We start from the raw sequence: 17,121 nt of genomic DNA on the forward strand, positions 1-17,121 counted from the left end.
AGAAGTCAGATTTTACTGTGCGAGAGTGAAATGCTGCGATTAGGTTCTTGCTCGCTAAAGCTCTATTATGGGAAAGAACGATGCCGATGTTTTATGCCTACGATTCAAAATGAATGCCCATAAAATAGGTCAAGATTTATGTATTCTCTTGTCATTAACTGTGTTTATGCTGATCATCAACCCCGGGGTAGGGACAACAAATTATTTAATTAACTGTTGACGAAACATTTCTTCTGAATACAATGGACGAAAGTCTGATGGGCTGTGAATTTTTGAGCTGCATCAGAAATAATAAAAATATGCTAAAAGTTTCGTGATGCGATTCAATACAATACTTTTTGTTCAGTTGATCGAAAATAATCTAGAAAATTTCAAAATTGGATGAATTTAATAATTTTTGTTCACTTGATATGAATATAATGAGCGAATATGTGTTTTGCTTGTAAAAATATGAACAACTAAAATTCATCAAAAATTGTTTTTTAAATTGTTCTCAAATACTTGAGCATAAAAAACCTGTTTATTTCCAATGATACAACGAGTATAAGAACTAGAACAAGAAATCTAGCTGGAACTAGATTTAGAACTAGATTACGAACTAGATCTAGAACTATAACAAAAACTAGAACTATAGCCATAACTAGAACTAGAACTAGAATTTGAACAAGAACTAGAATTCGAACTAGAACTAGAACTAGAACATCAACTAGAACTAGAACTAGAACTAGAACTAGAACTAGAACTAGAACTAGAACTAGAACTAGAACTAGAACTAGAACTAGAACTAGAACTAGAACTAGAACTAGAACTAGAACTAGAACTAGAACTAGAACTAGAACTAGAACTAGAACTAGAACTAGAACTAGAACTAGAACTAGAACTAGAACTAGAACTAGAACTAGAACTAGAACTAGAACTAGAACTAGAACTAGAACTAGAACTAGAACTAGAACTAGAACTAGAACTAGAACTAGAACTAGAACTAGAACTAGAACTAGAACTAGAACTAGAACTAGAACTAGAACTAGAACTAGAACTGGAACTAGAACTAGAACTAGAACTATAACTAGAACTAGAACTAGAACTAGAACTAGAACTAGAACTAGAACTAGAACTAGAACTAGAACTAGAACTAGAACTCGAACAAGAACTAGAACTAGAACTAGAACAACAACTAGAACTAGATTTAGAACTAGTGCTAGAACTAGTGCTAGAACTAGCACCAGAACTAGAACTGGAACTAGAACTAGAACTAGAACTAGAACTAGAACTAGAACTAGAACTAGAACTAGAACTAGAACTAGAGCTAGAACTAGAACTAGAACTAGAACTAGAACTAGAACTAGAACTAGAACTCGAACAAGAACTAGAACTAGAACAACAACTAGAACAACAACTAGAACTAGATTTAGAACTAGTGCTAGAACTAGCACTAGAACTAGAACTAGTGCTAGAACTAGCACTAGAACTTGAACTGGAACTAGAACTAGAACTAGAACTAAAACTAAAACTAGATCTAGAAATAGAACTAGAACTAGAACTGGAACTAGAACTAGAACTAGAACTAGAACTAGAACTAGAACTAGAACTAGAACTAGAACTAGAACTAGAACTAGAACTAGAACTAGAACTAAAACTAGAACTGGAACTAAAACTAGAACTAGAACTAGAATTCGAACTAAAACTAGAACTAGAAATAGAACTAGAACTAGAACTAGAAATAGAAATAGAAATAGAAATAGAAATAGAAATAGAAATAGAAATAGAAATAGAAATAGAACTAGAACAAGAACTAGAACTAGAACTAGAACTAGAATTCGAACTAGAACTAGAATTCGAACTAGAACTAGAACTAGAACCAGAATTCGAACTAGAACTAGAACTAGAACTAGATCTAGAACTAGAACTAGAACTAAAACTAGAACTAGAACTAGAAATAGAACTAGAACTAGAACTAGAACTAGAACTAGAACTAGAACTAGAACTAGAACTAGAACTAGAACTAGAACTAGAACTAGAACTAGAACTAGAACTAGAACTAGAACTAGAACTAGAACTAGAACTAGAACTAGAACTAGAACTAGAACTAGAACTAGAACTAGAACTAGAACTAGAACTAGAACTAGAACTAGAACTAGAACTAGAACTAGAACTAGAACTAGAACTAGAACTAGAACTAGAACTAGAACTAGAACTAGAACTAGAACTAGAACTAGAACTAGAACTAGAACTAGAACTAGAACTAGAACTAGAACTAGAACTAGAACTAGAACTAGAACTAGAACTAGAACTAGAACTAGAACTAGAACTAGAACTAGAACTAGAACTAGAACTAGAACTAGAACTAGAACTAGAACTAGAACTAGAACTAGAACTAGAACTAGAACTAGAACTAGAACTAGAACTAGAACTAGAACTAGAACTAGAACTAGAACTAGAACATGAACTAGAACTTGAACAAGAACTTGAACAAGAACTATAACTAGAACTAGAACTAGAGCTAGAACTAGAACTAGAACTAGAACTATATCTAGAACTAGAACTAGTGCTAGAACTAGAACTAGAACTAGAACTAGAACTAGAACTAGAAATAGAAATAGAAATAGAACTATAACTAGAACTAGAACTAGAACTAGAACTAGAACTAGAACTAGAACTAGAACTAGAAATAGAAATAGAAATAGAACTAGAACTAGAACTAGAACTAGAACTAGAACTAGAACTAGAACTAGAACTAGAACTAGAACTAGAACTAGAACTAGAACTAGAACTAGAACTAGAACTAGAACTAGAACTAGAACTAGAACTAGAACTAGAACTAGAACTAGAACTAGAACTAGAACTAGAACTAGAACTAGAACTAGAACTAGAACTAGAGCTAGAACTAGAACTAGAACTAGAACTAGAACTAGAACTAGAACTGGAACTAGAACTAGAACTAGAACTAGAACTAGAACTAGAACTAGAACTAGAACTAGAACTAGAACTAGAACTAGAACATGAACTAGAACTTGAACAAGAACTTGAACAAGAACTATAACTAGAACTAGAACTAGAGCTAGAACTAGAACTAGAACTATAACTAGAACTAGAACTAGTGCTAGAACTAGAACTAGAACTAGAACTAGAACTAGAACTAGAACTAGAAATAGAAATAGAAATAGAACTAGAACTAGAACTAGAACTAGAACTAGAACTAGAACTAGAAATAGAACTAGAACTAGAACTAGAAATAGAAATATAAATAGAACTAGAACTAGAACTAGAACTAGAACTAGAACTAGAACTAGAACTAGAACTAGAACTAGAACTAGAACTAGAACTAGAACTAGAACTAGAACTAGAACTAGAACTAGAACTAGAACTAGAACTAGAACTAGAACTAGAACTAGAACTAGAACTATATCTAGAACTAGAACTAGAACTAGAACTAGAACTAGAACATGAACTAGAACTAGAACTAGTTCTAAAATTAGAACTAGTGCTAGAACTAGAACTTGAACTAGAACTAGATCTAGAACTAGAACTAGTTCTAAAACTAGAACTAGAACTAGAAATAGAACAAGAACCAGAACTAGAACTAGAACTAGAACTAGAACTAGAACTAGAACTAGAACTAGATCTAGAACTAGAACTCGAACTAGAACTAGATTCAGAACTAGAACTAGAACTGAAACTAGAACTAGAACTAGAAATAGAACAAGAACCAGAACTAGAACTAGAACTATAACTAGAACTAGAACTAGAACTCGAACTAGCTCTAGAACTAGAACTAGAACTAGAACTAAAACTAGAACAAGAACTAGAACTAGAACTAGAACTAGAACTAGAACTAGAACAAGAACTAGAACTAGAACTAGAACTAGAACTAGAACTAGAACTAGAACTAGTACTTGAACTTGAACTAGAACTAGAACCAAATATATGAACAGGAACTGGATTTACATATAACTCAATCTTGAACAATTAATTGAAGAATAAAGTAGAATTAAGACCCGAAAAGCTCAATTTATATCAGAATAAGAGCATGACTTAAGTGAATTAGTCTTTGTATTTGTTCTCAAACTTATTCCAAAATTAGAACAAGAATTAGAAAAGTCCACAATTCATATTTGGAATATATTTCTAGTCATTTAGCCTTCAATTATTCTACAAATACCCTAGCTCCCATCGAATTCTTGCTTATTGATTCTAGTTTGAAACAATCGCCCATTTGATTTCACAGTTGCTTCATTTCAATTAAATTTGCTACCGCCACACAATAAGTCAATTCTAATCGTCAGCAACAATCAACAGTATCCTACCAGCATCAAGGCGATACAAATCTGTGCCAAACGGAAAACAAGTCACTCGGATAATGAAAATCGTGATTCAAATTGGACCAGAACTTTTAATTGCTCCGTCTTACTTCCAGAGGGAGTGAAGGAAGTCGGTGGAATACTCGAACAAAGTAACATCTAGCTAGGACATGAATACAGAAGCCCTCCAGCTCCTGGTAGCTATCGGTTTGGATCAAAAGCTTCTTTTATTGGCAATTTTCCCATTGCGGAGTGTGAATTCAATGGCAGCGGTCGAGAATAATAAAATAAAACTTAATTATCTATAATTTCTGATTAATCGCTGGGGGTACTTTTCTGAGAAGTGGACTCCTTGGACTGGATCGCGATGGTGGGTTTTGAGGAACAGTGGAGGCAGCTCGCGAAAACAATACTACATACTAGCGACAGTTTCGATTCGGATGGTTCATAAATTAAATCTCGAATCGATCCGATCGGTGCCCATTTTAGGACCTGCCAATTAAACCAGTTGAATCAACCGAATGGACGATACCGATCACGATTGGTAATCGTGTGGCTTAAATCGTTACGGCCAGCATCCTTCAAGTCTGGTTTTGTGGAATTTAGATCAAACGTGTTTAGCCATCGAATACCGATTCTATCTACAAATTTTACCAGAAGAAATCTTTCAACAGATTTTCTTCCATCTGTTGGAAATTTCAGGCTGTCAAAAGTGATTATTTGTTTAACTTCCGAAAGAGCGAAAGTCTGAAATGAGTGCAAAGTTTTACACTTTAACAAGAGCATCTTCACTTTCCCGATAGTTATAATTTGTAAATTGAATCTTTGGCACCCGATTTAATCCAAATTTTACGCATGTTTAACGTAAATGCAGCTTTGACTGCCAACACGAAAGCTGGCCAGCAGCAGCATGACGAAAAACGAGGCGGCCGGCCGCGGCGTTGAACTCCTTAATCACATGCCAGTCGCTTGACAGCAGTGCAAACAATTCTTCTCGCGGGCACGAATGCAAAAATCGGTTGAAAGAAATAGCCGAAACCTTTCGATGCCAACCTGACAGGTTTGCGCGTTCACGATCCCTCACACATCCTATCGAAAAAGAGCAACAGAAGAAAAAAACCACAACAATCCGAGCAAAAACGCAGATCGCATCCAATATGAGCGCTGTTGTTTACGACTGACACTGACTCGGGAGAAAATCGAGAAGGATTAGACTCGGAGCAAGCAATTAAAATAATTTGTAGATGTCAAAAACAATTACACATTCCTGCGAACCTGATGCACAGCATCCTCGACGACGACTCGATGTGATCTTCTCTGCACAAGCCATCTTCTGGGATTGGATTGGATTGGATTGGATCATTCTTGAAGCATTGTTGGAGTGTTTTTCGGCTTCGAAGGCCTATCTTGTAGGTGCATATGTGGTCAAGGTGTTTTAGTTATTAATAGAAAGTAAAAAAAAATTTAAACAAGGCATTTTAAACAAGGCTAAACATTAAACACTTCCGTAATTTTAAGTTTTTCAAAAAAGCTCGCTTAATTCTAAAATTTTATTTATTTTAACAAAAGACTTGATCAAGCAAAAAGATCAGGGATATATCAACTGGCTACTATCAGATCTGGATTTCATTGGAACTATTGATAGAGAGATGAAAAACTGAACCTGAACCAGAGCTGATTCTGCCAAGATTTTAATCGTTTATATTTTATCGTTCGAAAACAATAGTTTGTTGGTGTTTGTAAAAAGTGTTCGTTCGGAAAAAAATGCGACACTTTGTTTTGTGAATAACTTTTGAGTGCATTGATGGAAACCGATGAAATTTTCAGTGAAGCTGCCTGCCCAAGTAATATTTCAAGTTTAATAGCAGGCTTCTAGACCATGATTAGGTTTCATAAGAAGCTTAAAGGGTCTTACAAAACAATTGGTGTTGGGTAGTTTTGAAACGTTAACACGTGCAAATTTTGAGATAGCGTCCAATACAGAAGCTCATTGACAGAAGCTAACTGACTTATAAACAGGCCTGACTTAATTTTAAAAACTTTTCGTTGAAAAGTCTTGATTTTATTTTTCAAAGAAAAACATGGGGAAAAAATGAAAAATTGAATCTCTAGTACTCGAGGAGGCTGATAATCTGTTGAAGCTGCAAATCACTCAATGTTTGATAAGGATTGACGCGATAAATGGATAAATATACAAAGAAGACTGCCTCCAAATGCGATCTTTTTTCCTGCATAGCACTTCACTAAGTCCTACCACGTTTCTACTTTGCTTTGGTTGGATCTGGAATCGTGCCGTTACGCGAAAACTGAAATGATAAAAAGTAAATATGTTAGTTTTGTTCCGAAAGAGGACAATCAGCTTAAACATGGAAATACGTTTAAAATGAGACAGGAGCACTTATCAGTAGAGAAATCTTATCGGATTTAATCGTACCCCAGAAAGAATAAGCGAATAATAAAACCCTTAATTTCAACGGACTTTACAAGAAATTGAATCTTTATTAACTTATAAGAAACCGGAATAATTTTCTAAGCAAAGAAATAGCGATCTGTTAAAGTTATTTAGTGTGCGTACTCTATTTTACCTATGCAAAAACAGCGTGTAAATTAAGTATATAGTGTAAGTGTTAAGTGTAAGTGTAAATAATGCTTTTAATATTTGAAAGAAAATTTTCACCTGTAGTTAGTGTATCAAAAATACAACAGTTCATAACAATATTTTGAATTGATATTCTTTATGTGAAAAAGATATAGTCATTTGAAAATTTCGTTAGCAAGTGCGTACTTTATTTTGTCCAGTACTTTAAATGCCTACATTCTTACCCTTTTTATGTAAAAGAAGGTTCACGGGGAACACATTATTATTTTAATATTAAATGATTATTCATTAACTATTTTAATGAATCATCCGAGAGGATGAAAATTCCGTACAATAAAAAACAAAGAAACATATAAATAAAAAACAAACTGATGTTCTCTTGAAACGATCCATCAATCGTCATGTTGCTGCATCACTAAAAAATGCGTTGAACGTTGGAGATTTCATTCATCATAGTTTCGCATTGAAATTAAACGTTCCAAACAGAAAATTTTTTTTTTTATTTCTCAAATTCATGGCACATGAAAAAAAAAATGTGTGTAAATGTGAGAGTGATAACAAAAGTTAGAAAATATATTTGTTGAAATCACAAATTGCCTTTCATAAAATGCAAACCAAATAGTTCATAAACTACAAGTTACAATTAACGTTTTTTTCAATTGCGTTTTCAACGATCTTGTAAATTAAGATTAAAATAAATGTATTATAACCTATCGAATATACTAAAGCTAAAGTTTATCTTATTCTTATCCTGAAACAAGCATAGAGATACACGAAATTGCGGTTTTCTGTAAATCAGAAAAAAAACTTGCTTGGTTTAATCCAACTTCCAGTTGCTGTAATAATCAGCAAAATCATTTTCTGGAAATCAGTAATGAAAAAAAAAATGGAATTTCTTTTCGTTAAAACTTTTGCCAGAATATCATTACTGATTTGTGGATGAAAAACATGCTGTTCTGAGGAACGAGCAATCGATTTTATTTATCAAATTCATGGCCAGGGGTCGGCCAAAGGGGTCGACCATATCAACTATTCACTGTTTTTGCAATAATGACGTTATTATACATCGAATTGCGGAAATATTTGGAAATTGGTTCACGGAAGTTTTCAGAGACGAGCCATCGATTTCAATTATTAAATTTCATGAAATGGGCTTGCAAAAGGGGTTGTTTGATTATTTCAAAGTAGTCGAAGATTCCTTTGAATTCAGCTACAGTATTTGAAAGACCCAAATACTAGTATTTCACTAGCTACTTGCTAGCATCCTCAGTGGGTTATCGACTGAAGAAAGTGTATCATATCCCTCCCTTATGTTTGAAGGTTGTTTGAAGAAAGGGGTCGTCCATATCAGCTGATCACAGTTTATTTTTCGATATTGACGCTAATAAACATTGGATTGAAATTAAAATGTGCAAAATGGAGTTTTAAGGGACTGTCAATTGATTTGAGGAGTCAAACTTTGGGTAAGGAGTCGGCGAAAGGGTGTCCAGAATAATTCTTCACTGCTTTTTCGATATTGTCATGATTATTCATCAGATTGAGACTGAGATTTTGTCGACAGTCAATTTAAGATGTCATATTTTGGATTGGAGGTAGGAAAATGGGGTAGTCCATACTTATTGTTCACTCTTTTCGCGATATTATCGTGATAATGCATCTCATTTTTAAAGCACAAGCAATTGATGTCAGGTGTAAAATGTAAAGAATCGGCAAAAGGTGTGATCCATACTGATTACTTTATATTTTTGCAATAACTACGTTATTGGGTATCGGATTAAGACAAAAATTTATACACGAGAGTTTTACAGGACGATAAATCGAATCCTGACTTTAAATTTTGTAACAGACGACAGAAAGGGGGTCGTTCATACTGTCAAATGTTAAAAGGGGTCATCCATGTTAACTTTTTAATGTTTTAACAATAATTTTGTTTCTTTGCATCCGATCGAGACGAGCATTCATTCACGGGAGTTTTAAAGAACGGTCGGTCTATATTTGATAACAAATTTAATGACAATCGACAGAAAAAGAGGTCGTTTACATTAACAGGTTGATTGTTGATTGTTGTTGCAATATATTCGGTATTATTAATCCAAACGAGATGAAAATTCGAACACAGGGGTTCTTTCCGAGACAAGCAAAAGGGTCGTTCATTAATGAATAAAAACGAATATAGAATTTATGCAGTATAAAGACACATCCCAAGCAACATTTCAGGTTTTATAACCGGCTACAAGACAAACTTTTAGTTTCATAAGAGGCCTGGAGAATCTTATAAAACAATCAGAGTTACTTGGGATGTTTCCTTTTCAAATAAGTGATTTTGTGTTCTAGTTGTGTGGGACGCCTATGGACGAATGTATACAAGAGCATATTCTCTCAGGGTAGGCATAAATATTTCCCTGCAACAGTCGGCCGGTGGAACGGCAGTCAGTCCAGCAGCGAACGGTATCCTGGTGGATGATCTTGCGTAGCGATCTGAGTTGCACACTAGTGTGCATATTTTGTTCGTGTTAAAGATCGACACAAATAGAGCAAAGGTTCCTGTTCTCTTTGTGTCGATCTTTAATACGAACAAAATATGCACACTAGAAAGGAATAGTTTTAGATGAGTTATATCATATTTTGATACCTTTTGATGTAATAAAAAATCAAAACGAAAACTTTGGTGGGTTTTTGTTTCTTTTTCAATTTAATATAAATAAAACAACAAATTTAAGCCTTTATGAAGGTTTGAAAATGATTAAACATTGGAATTAGAGAGTGTTTTTGTATGCCTCCATCATGTTTTCAAAATGCTCATATTCCTAAAAACAAGTAAAATGGGGTAATTGTATGATAAATATAAATTAAATTCTTAATCTAAGCTCTTATCAATATCTCATAAAAATTGAAGATTTCAAAAAACATTCAGTAAAGTTTTTCTTATGGATGAACTGATTTCATAATATGCAACCCCAGTTTTTATTTAATTCCTGAATTATTAAAGCACATGAATTTTCACTCGAAACTTATAAATAAATATTTTCAGCAAAACTGAAATTTTATCAAAATACAATGGGCGCATTTGGCTCGCATCGAAATTTAGACAACTTTTATAATAAAATCTTTTCTGACAAACTAAAGACCTTTTAAGGGAATACGGAAACATATCAAATTTTTCAATCGTTACCGAGAAAACCAATCGTACAGTGAGAAACTTGAGTCAGTTGCTAAATCAAAACGGTTCCACCCAAAACTGATAACAAAGCTAAGTTACTTCCAGATGGTCATGGAAAAATGGAGTGAAAATTCAGTGGAGCCTGGATAATCGAGAACTGGATAAGCGAGAAATCTCGTCAGGTCCTACATTTTGATAACAGAAAACCTCTATAAGCGAGAGTTTTCTTCTTAACTTTACTGAGCAAATTATGGAAATGAACAACAGAAATTCAAGTACCGAACTGATTGCTGATAACAAACTGATAATCAAATATCAAGCGAAATTGACGTCATGGTATCATTGGTGTTGTACATTTACTCATAATTTGACAACAATCATGGTTTCAAACATTTCCTTTTTCACACTCCTTAAAAAAAGCGAGAACAAAATACTGTATATGACAGTTACTTCCAGTTTTTTTTGTATTGTTTCATAAATGAATTTACCTTGAAAATTAAAAACAAGAATCTAGGAAAAGTTTTTGGAATAGACAAGTTTTAAAAAGTTAGATCCATAAACTTTACCTTCCTATACTCTCGCTGAGAACTTCGTAGAGTCAACTTATTTTCGATTAAAATATGTTCTGCCTGAGAAGGTATTTTGAAAATATATAATAAATCCTTTATAAAGAAAATGGATTGTTCTGGATCCGGCATAAAAGAATCCTGGATAAGTGAGAAACCTTTTTGAAAGGGGAAAAAGTTCGGTCCCCTGGACTCGCGCTTATCCATATTCGACTGTACCTTCATGCATGTACACCCAAAATTCAGCCTCTGTGCCAATGGCGTGTAATCAATTACATAGCATCATTGGTACAAGAAGATAACGCGACCGGTGCTGATTCGATTTGCTCCCACCAGCATTAACCTCCCAAGTCAACCGAATTGCGTATGTCTGAAAGAAACAAAATAAAAACGTTTGCGCGTTCCTCCCTATCGCATCATAAGACGAAGAAGGATGGAAACAAATACCGGCCAACATCAGGCAGCCAGCGAACCGAGCACTGTGCGTGTGAATGTAGCAAAAGCAACAACAAAAACATTCCTTCAATTCACCGGCAAACAACACCGGCCAAGCTGCCCGGCTTTAGCAGCTGTGTATATGTAGCGTGTGTATGTAATAGCAGGCAGTAAGCAAAGCACAGTTCTCATTCAATGGGTTTCCCTTTGCCTTCACTCCCGTTCCCTTTCCCGTTACCATCGCAAGACAAAGGACTACCTTGAAAGGCGGCCAAACGCCGGGAAGCCACCGTCGTGCGTTTTTTTTGTGATTGTTCGGCGGCAGAAAGCCTATGAGCCCTCGTCCTGTATGAAGCTCAAATAGTACACTGGTTAGGATGTCGGACTGGCAAGATGATCTAGTTGGTGATTTGAGTTCGACTCTCCCTACGGGCGCTGTATGTTATATTTTTATTTTCTTGTTTCTGGGATGAATTATCCAATAGGAAGGAAATCCCATAAAATGTTTTTCTTGTTCCGCTTCAATGTAGTGGTCATGCATAATTTTAGTTGGGAGCCAAGTCCTTATGCCAGTTACGGTTTTTCAAACATATCATCTTCGGCACAGTGCACATTTCAGCGCACTATCGGCACAGAGATTTGCTAAATAGGCATTGGATTTTTGCAACCTCTTCTATGGGTGTATATAAGATGAGTTGGATATTTTACTTATTAGCCTGCATTATTATTTTTAAGAGTGTTGAGATGAACTAATGCATACATTCGTAGAATACAAATGCCATCAATTTTTTTTTCTATCGTCTTGAAGATTATGATCTTTTTTTTTTATAATTTTGGTAACAAACGGATATAGGATATGATTAAATCTTTGCTGATGTTTTTTTTTGATTCGGTAAAAGTATGGATGCAATTTTTCCACAATAGGGCTAACGATGAAAAATTGGATAATCTCTTTAAAAAATTTCATCATAGTTTCGCATTGAAATTAAACGTTCCAAACAGAAAATTTTTTTTTTTATTTCTCAAATTCATGGCACATGAAAAAAAAAATGTGTGTAAATGTGAGAGTGATAACAAAAGTTAGAAAATATATTTGTTGAAATCACAAATTGCCTTTCATAAAATGCAAACCAAATAGTTCATAAACTACAAGTTACAATTAACGTTTTTTTCAATTGCGTTTTCAACGATCTTGTAAATTAAGATTAAAATAAATGTATTATAACCTATCGAATATACTAAAGCTAAAGTTTATCTTATTCTTATCCTGAAACAAGCATAGAGATACACGAAATTGCGGTTTTCTGTAAATCAGAAAAAAAACTTGCTTGGTTTAATCCAACTTCCAGTTGCTGTAATAATCAGCAAAATCATTTTCTGGAAATCAGTAATGAAAAAAAAAATGGAATTTCTTTTCGTTAAAACTTTTGCCAGAATATCATTACTGATTTGTGGATGAAAAACATGCTGTTCTGAGGAACGAGCAATCGATTTTATTTATCAAATTCATGGCCAGGGGTCGGCCAAAGGGGTCGACCATATCAACTATTCACTGTTTTTGCAATAATGACGTTATTATACATCGAATTGCGGAAATATTTGGAAATTGGTTCACGGAAGTTTTCAGAGACGAGCCATCGATTTCAATTATTAAATTTCATGAAATGGGCTTGCAAAAGGGGTTGTTTGATTATTTCAAAGTAGTCGAAGATTCCTTTGAATTCAGCTACAGTATTTGAAAGACCCAAATACTAGTATTTCACTAGCTACTTGCTAGCATCCTCAGTGGGTTATCGACTGAAGAAAGTGTATCATATCCCTCCCTTATGTTTGAAGGTTGTTTGAAGAAAGGGGTCGTCCATATCAGCTGATCACAGTTTATTTTTCGATATTGACGCTAATAAACATTGGATTGAAATTAAAATGTGCAAAATGGAGTTTTAAGGGACTGTCAATTGATTTGAGGAGTCAAACTTTGGGTAAGGAGTCGGCGAAAGGGTGTCCAGAATAATTCTTCACTGCTTTTTCGATATTGTCATGATTATTCATCAGATTGAGACTGAGATTTTGTCGACAGTCAATTTAAGATGTCATATTTTGGATTGGAGGTAGGAAAATGGGGTAGTCCATACTTATTGTTCACTCTTTTCGCGATATTATCGTGATAATGCATCTCATTTTTAAAGCACAAGCAATTGATGTCAGGTGTAAAATGTAAAGAATCGGCAAAAGGTGTGATCCATACTGATTACTTTATATTTTTGCAATAACTACGTTATTGGGTATCGGATTAAGACAAAAATTTATACACGAGAGTTTTACAGGACGATAAATCGAATCCTGACTTTAAATTTTGTAACAGACGACAGAAAGGGGGTCGTTCATACTGTCAAATGTTAAAAGGGGTCATCCATGTTAACTTTTTAATGTTTTAACAATAATTTTGTTTCTTTGCATCCGATCGAGACGAGCATTCATTCACGGGAGTTTTAAAGAACGGTCGGTCTATATTTGATAACAAATTTAATGACAATCGACAGAAAAAGAGGTCGTTTACATTAACAGGTTGATTGTTGATTGTTGTTGCAATATATTCGGTATTATTAATCCAAACGAGATGAAAATTCGAACACAGGGGTTCTTTCCGAGACAAGCAAAAGGGTCGTTCATTAATGAATAAAAACGAATATAGAATTTATGCAGTATAAAGACACATCCCAAGCAACATTTCAGGTTTTATAACCGGCTACAAGACAAACTTTTAGTTTCATAAGAGGCCTGGAGAATCTTATAAAACAATCAGAGTTACTTGGGATGTTTCCTTTTCAAATAAGTGATTTTGTGTTCTAGTGTGCATATTTTGTTCGTGTTAAAGATCGACACAAATAGAGCAAAGGTTCCTGTTCTCTTTGTGTCGATCTTTAATACGAACAAAATATGCACACTAGAAAGGAATAGTTTTAGATGAGTTATATCATATTTTGATACCTTTTGATGTAATAAAAAATCAAAACGAAAACTTTGGTGGGTTTTTGTTTCTTTTTCAATTTAATATAAATAAAACAACAAATTTAAGCCTTTATGAAGGTTTGAAAATGATTAAACATTGGAATTAGAGAGTGTTTTTGTATGCCTCCATCATGTTTTCAAAATGCTCATATTCCTAAAAACAAGTAAAATGGGGTAATTGTATGATAAATATAAATTAAATTCTTAATCTAAGCTCTTATCAATATCTCATAAAAATTGAAGATTTCAAAAAACATTCAGTAAAGTTTTTCTTATGGATGAACTGATTTCATAATATGCAACCCCAGTTTTTATTTAATTCCTGAATTATTAAAGCACATGAATTTTCACTCGAAACTTATAAATAAATATTTTCAGCAAAACTGAAATTTTATCAAAATACAATGGGCGCATTTGGCTCGCATCGAAATTTAGACAACTTTTATAATAAAATCTTTTCTGACAAACTAAAGACCTTTTAAGGGAATACGGAAACATATCAAATTTTTCAATCGTTACCGAGAAAACCAATCGTACAGTGAGAAACTTGAGTCAGTTGCTAAATCAAAACGGTTCCACCCAAAACTGATAACAAAGCTAAGTTACTTCCAGATGGTCATGGAAAAATGGAGTGAAAATTCAGTGGAGCCTGGATAATCGAGAACTGGATAAGCGAGAAATCTCGTCAGGTCCTACATTTTTATAACAGAAAACCTCTATAAGCGAGAGTTTTCTTCTTAACTTTACTGAGCAAATTATGGAAATGAACAACAGAAATTCAAGTACCGAACTGATTGCTGATAACAAACTGATAATCAAATATCAAGCGAAATTGACGTCATGGTATCATTGGTGTTGTACATTTACTCATAATTTGACAACAATCATGGTTTCAAACATTTCCTTTTTCACACTCCTTAAAAAAAGCGAGAACAAAATACTGTATATGACAGTTACTTCCAGTTTTTTTTGTATTGTTTCATAAATGAATTTACCTTGAAAATTAAAAACAAGAATCTAGGAAAAGTTTTTGGAATAGACAAGTTTTAAAAAGTTAGATCCATAAACTTTACCTTCCTATACTCTCGCTGAGAACTTCGTAGAGTCAACTTATTTTCGATTAAAATATGTTCTGCCTGAGAAGGTATTTTGAAAATATATAATAAATCCTTTATAAAGAAAATGGATTGTTCTGGATCCGGCATAAAAGAATCCTGGATAAGTGAGAAACCTTTTTGAAAGGGGAAAAAGTTCGGTCCCCTGGACTCGCGCTTATCCATATTCGACTGTACCTTCATGCATGTACACCCAAAATTCAGCCTCTGTGCCAATGGCGTGTAATCAATTACATAGCATCATTGGTACAAGAAGATAACGCGACCGGTGCTGATTCGATTTGCTCCCACCAGCATTAACCTCCCAAGTCAACCGAATTGCGTATGTCTGAAAGAAACAAAATAAAAACGTTTGCGCGTTCCTCCCTATCGCATCATAAGACGAAGAAGGATGGAAACAAATACCGGCCAACATCAGGCAGCCAGCGAACCGAGCACTGTGCGTGTGAATGTAGCAAAAGCAACAACAAAAACATTCCTTCAATTCACCGGCAAACAACACCGGCCAAGCTGCCCGGCTTTAGCAGCTGTGTATATGTAGCGTGTGTATGTAATAGCAGGCAGTAAGCAAAGCACAGTTCTCATTCAATGGGTTTCCCTTTGCCTTCACTCCCGTTCCCTTTCCCGTTACCATCGCAAGACAAAGGACTACCTTGAAAGGCGGCCAAACGCCGGGAAGCCACCGTCGTGCGTTTTTTTTGTGATTGTTCGGCGGCAGAAAGCCTATGAGCCCTCGTCCTGTATGAAGCTCAAATAGTACACTGGTTAGGATGTCGGACTGGCAAGATGATCTAGTTGGTGATTTGAGTTCGACTCTCCCTACGGGCGCTGTATGTTATATTTTTATTTTCTTGTTTCTGGGATGAATTATCCAATAGGAAGGAAATCCCATAAAATGTTTTTCTTGTTCCGCTTCAATGTAGTGGTCATGCATAATTTTAGTTGGGAGCCAAGTCCTTATGCCAGTTACGGTTTTTCAAACATATCATCTTCGGCACAGTGCACATTTCAGCGCACTATCGGCACAGAGATTTGCTAAATAGGCATTGGATTTTTGCAACCTCTTCTATGGGTGTATATAAGATGAGTTGGATATTTTACTTATTAGCCTGCATTATTATTTTTAAGAGTGTTGAGATGAACTAATGCATACATTCGTAGAATACAAATGCCATCAATTTTTTTTTCTATCGTCTTGAAGATTATGATCTTTTTTTTTTATAATTTTGGTAACAAACGGATATAGGATATGATTAAATCTTTGCTGATGTTTTTTTTTGATTCGGTAAAAGTATGGATGCAATTTTTCCACAATAGGGCTAACGATGAAAAATTGGATAATCTCTTTAAAAAAATTTACACCAAGAATAATTAAGAAAAAATTAAGGCCATTTTCTTACAGAATGTCATCTTAAATGCCGCTGAAAAAACAAATTACTGACTCATTCTTTGAATAAGTTTCGAATCATTTAATGGAATTATATTATCGATGTTGTCGTTAATGTTGACAAATCAGGGAGGAAAAATGTTAACGCGATACACAATGCCCATAAATGCAATGTTCAACAACCAATCTTTTCTGCAAAACAACCGAATAGCACGTATGACCTAGTGGCTTAGTAACTACCTAATAGGTAGGGTAACGGACTTATTTTGGACCGGGTACATATTTTGGACCGCCTTTCAGCTTTTTTCCAATATTTCCCTGATAAATCCTATTAATTATAAAAATTTTGAACAAATATAGTTAAACCTACTTCTTATGATTGTAATCATATCTAACATTTTATTTGAATAAGATGATAAGGGAGAGAAAATTGAAAATAAAGTTTTGAATTTTCACAGTTGGGCGGAATCAAGCCCATTTCAGGAAGTCGTGCCATTTTTAGAGTCAACTTTCAAGAAGTTTTCTGCATAGCTGTGATGAATTTAACAACTA

At 34.4% G+C, this 17,121-nt stretch overlaps 1 protein-coding gene across 1 annotated transcript; it reads right to left on the reverse strand.

Annotated features, from left to right (window-relative positions):
• Positions 1-792: 792 nt before the first annotated feature.
• On the reverse strand, positions 793-5,661 carry LOC129743482 (uncharacterized protein DDB_G0271670-like; the record flags this gene model as incomplete). Its single annotated transcript, XM_055735516.1, has 5 exons — positions 5,574-5,661; positions 5,352-5,387; positions 4,831-4,885; positions 1,944-3,058; positions 793-1,361 (listed from the first exon to the last, which is right to left on the reverse strand). Coding segments are annotated over exons 1-5 (1,863 nt in total), but the record flags the coding sequence as incomplete, so codon positions are not given.
• Positions 5,662-17,121: the final 11,460 nt, after the last annotated feature.

The sequence above is a fragment of the Uranotaenia lowii genome, chromosome 2 (genome assembly GCF_029784155.1).
Source record: "Uranotaenia lowii strain MFRU-FL chromosome 2, ASM2978415v1, whole genome shotgun sequence".
In the NCBI taxonomy this organism is placed as follows: Eukaryota; Metazoa; Arthropoda; class Insecta; order Diptera; family Culicidae; genus Uranotaenia; species Uranotaenia lowii.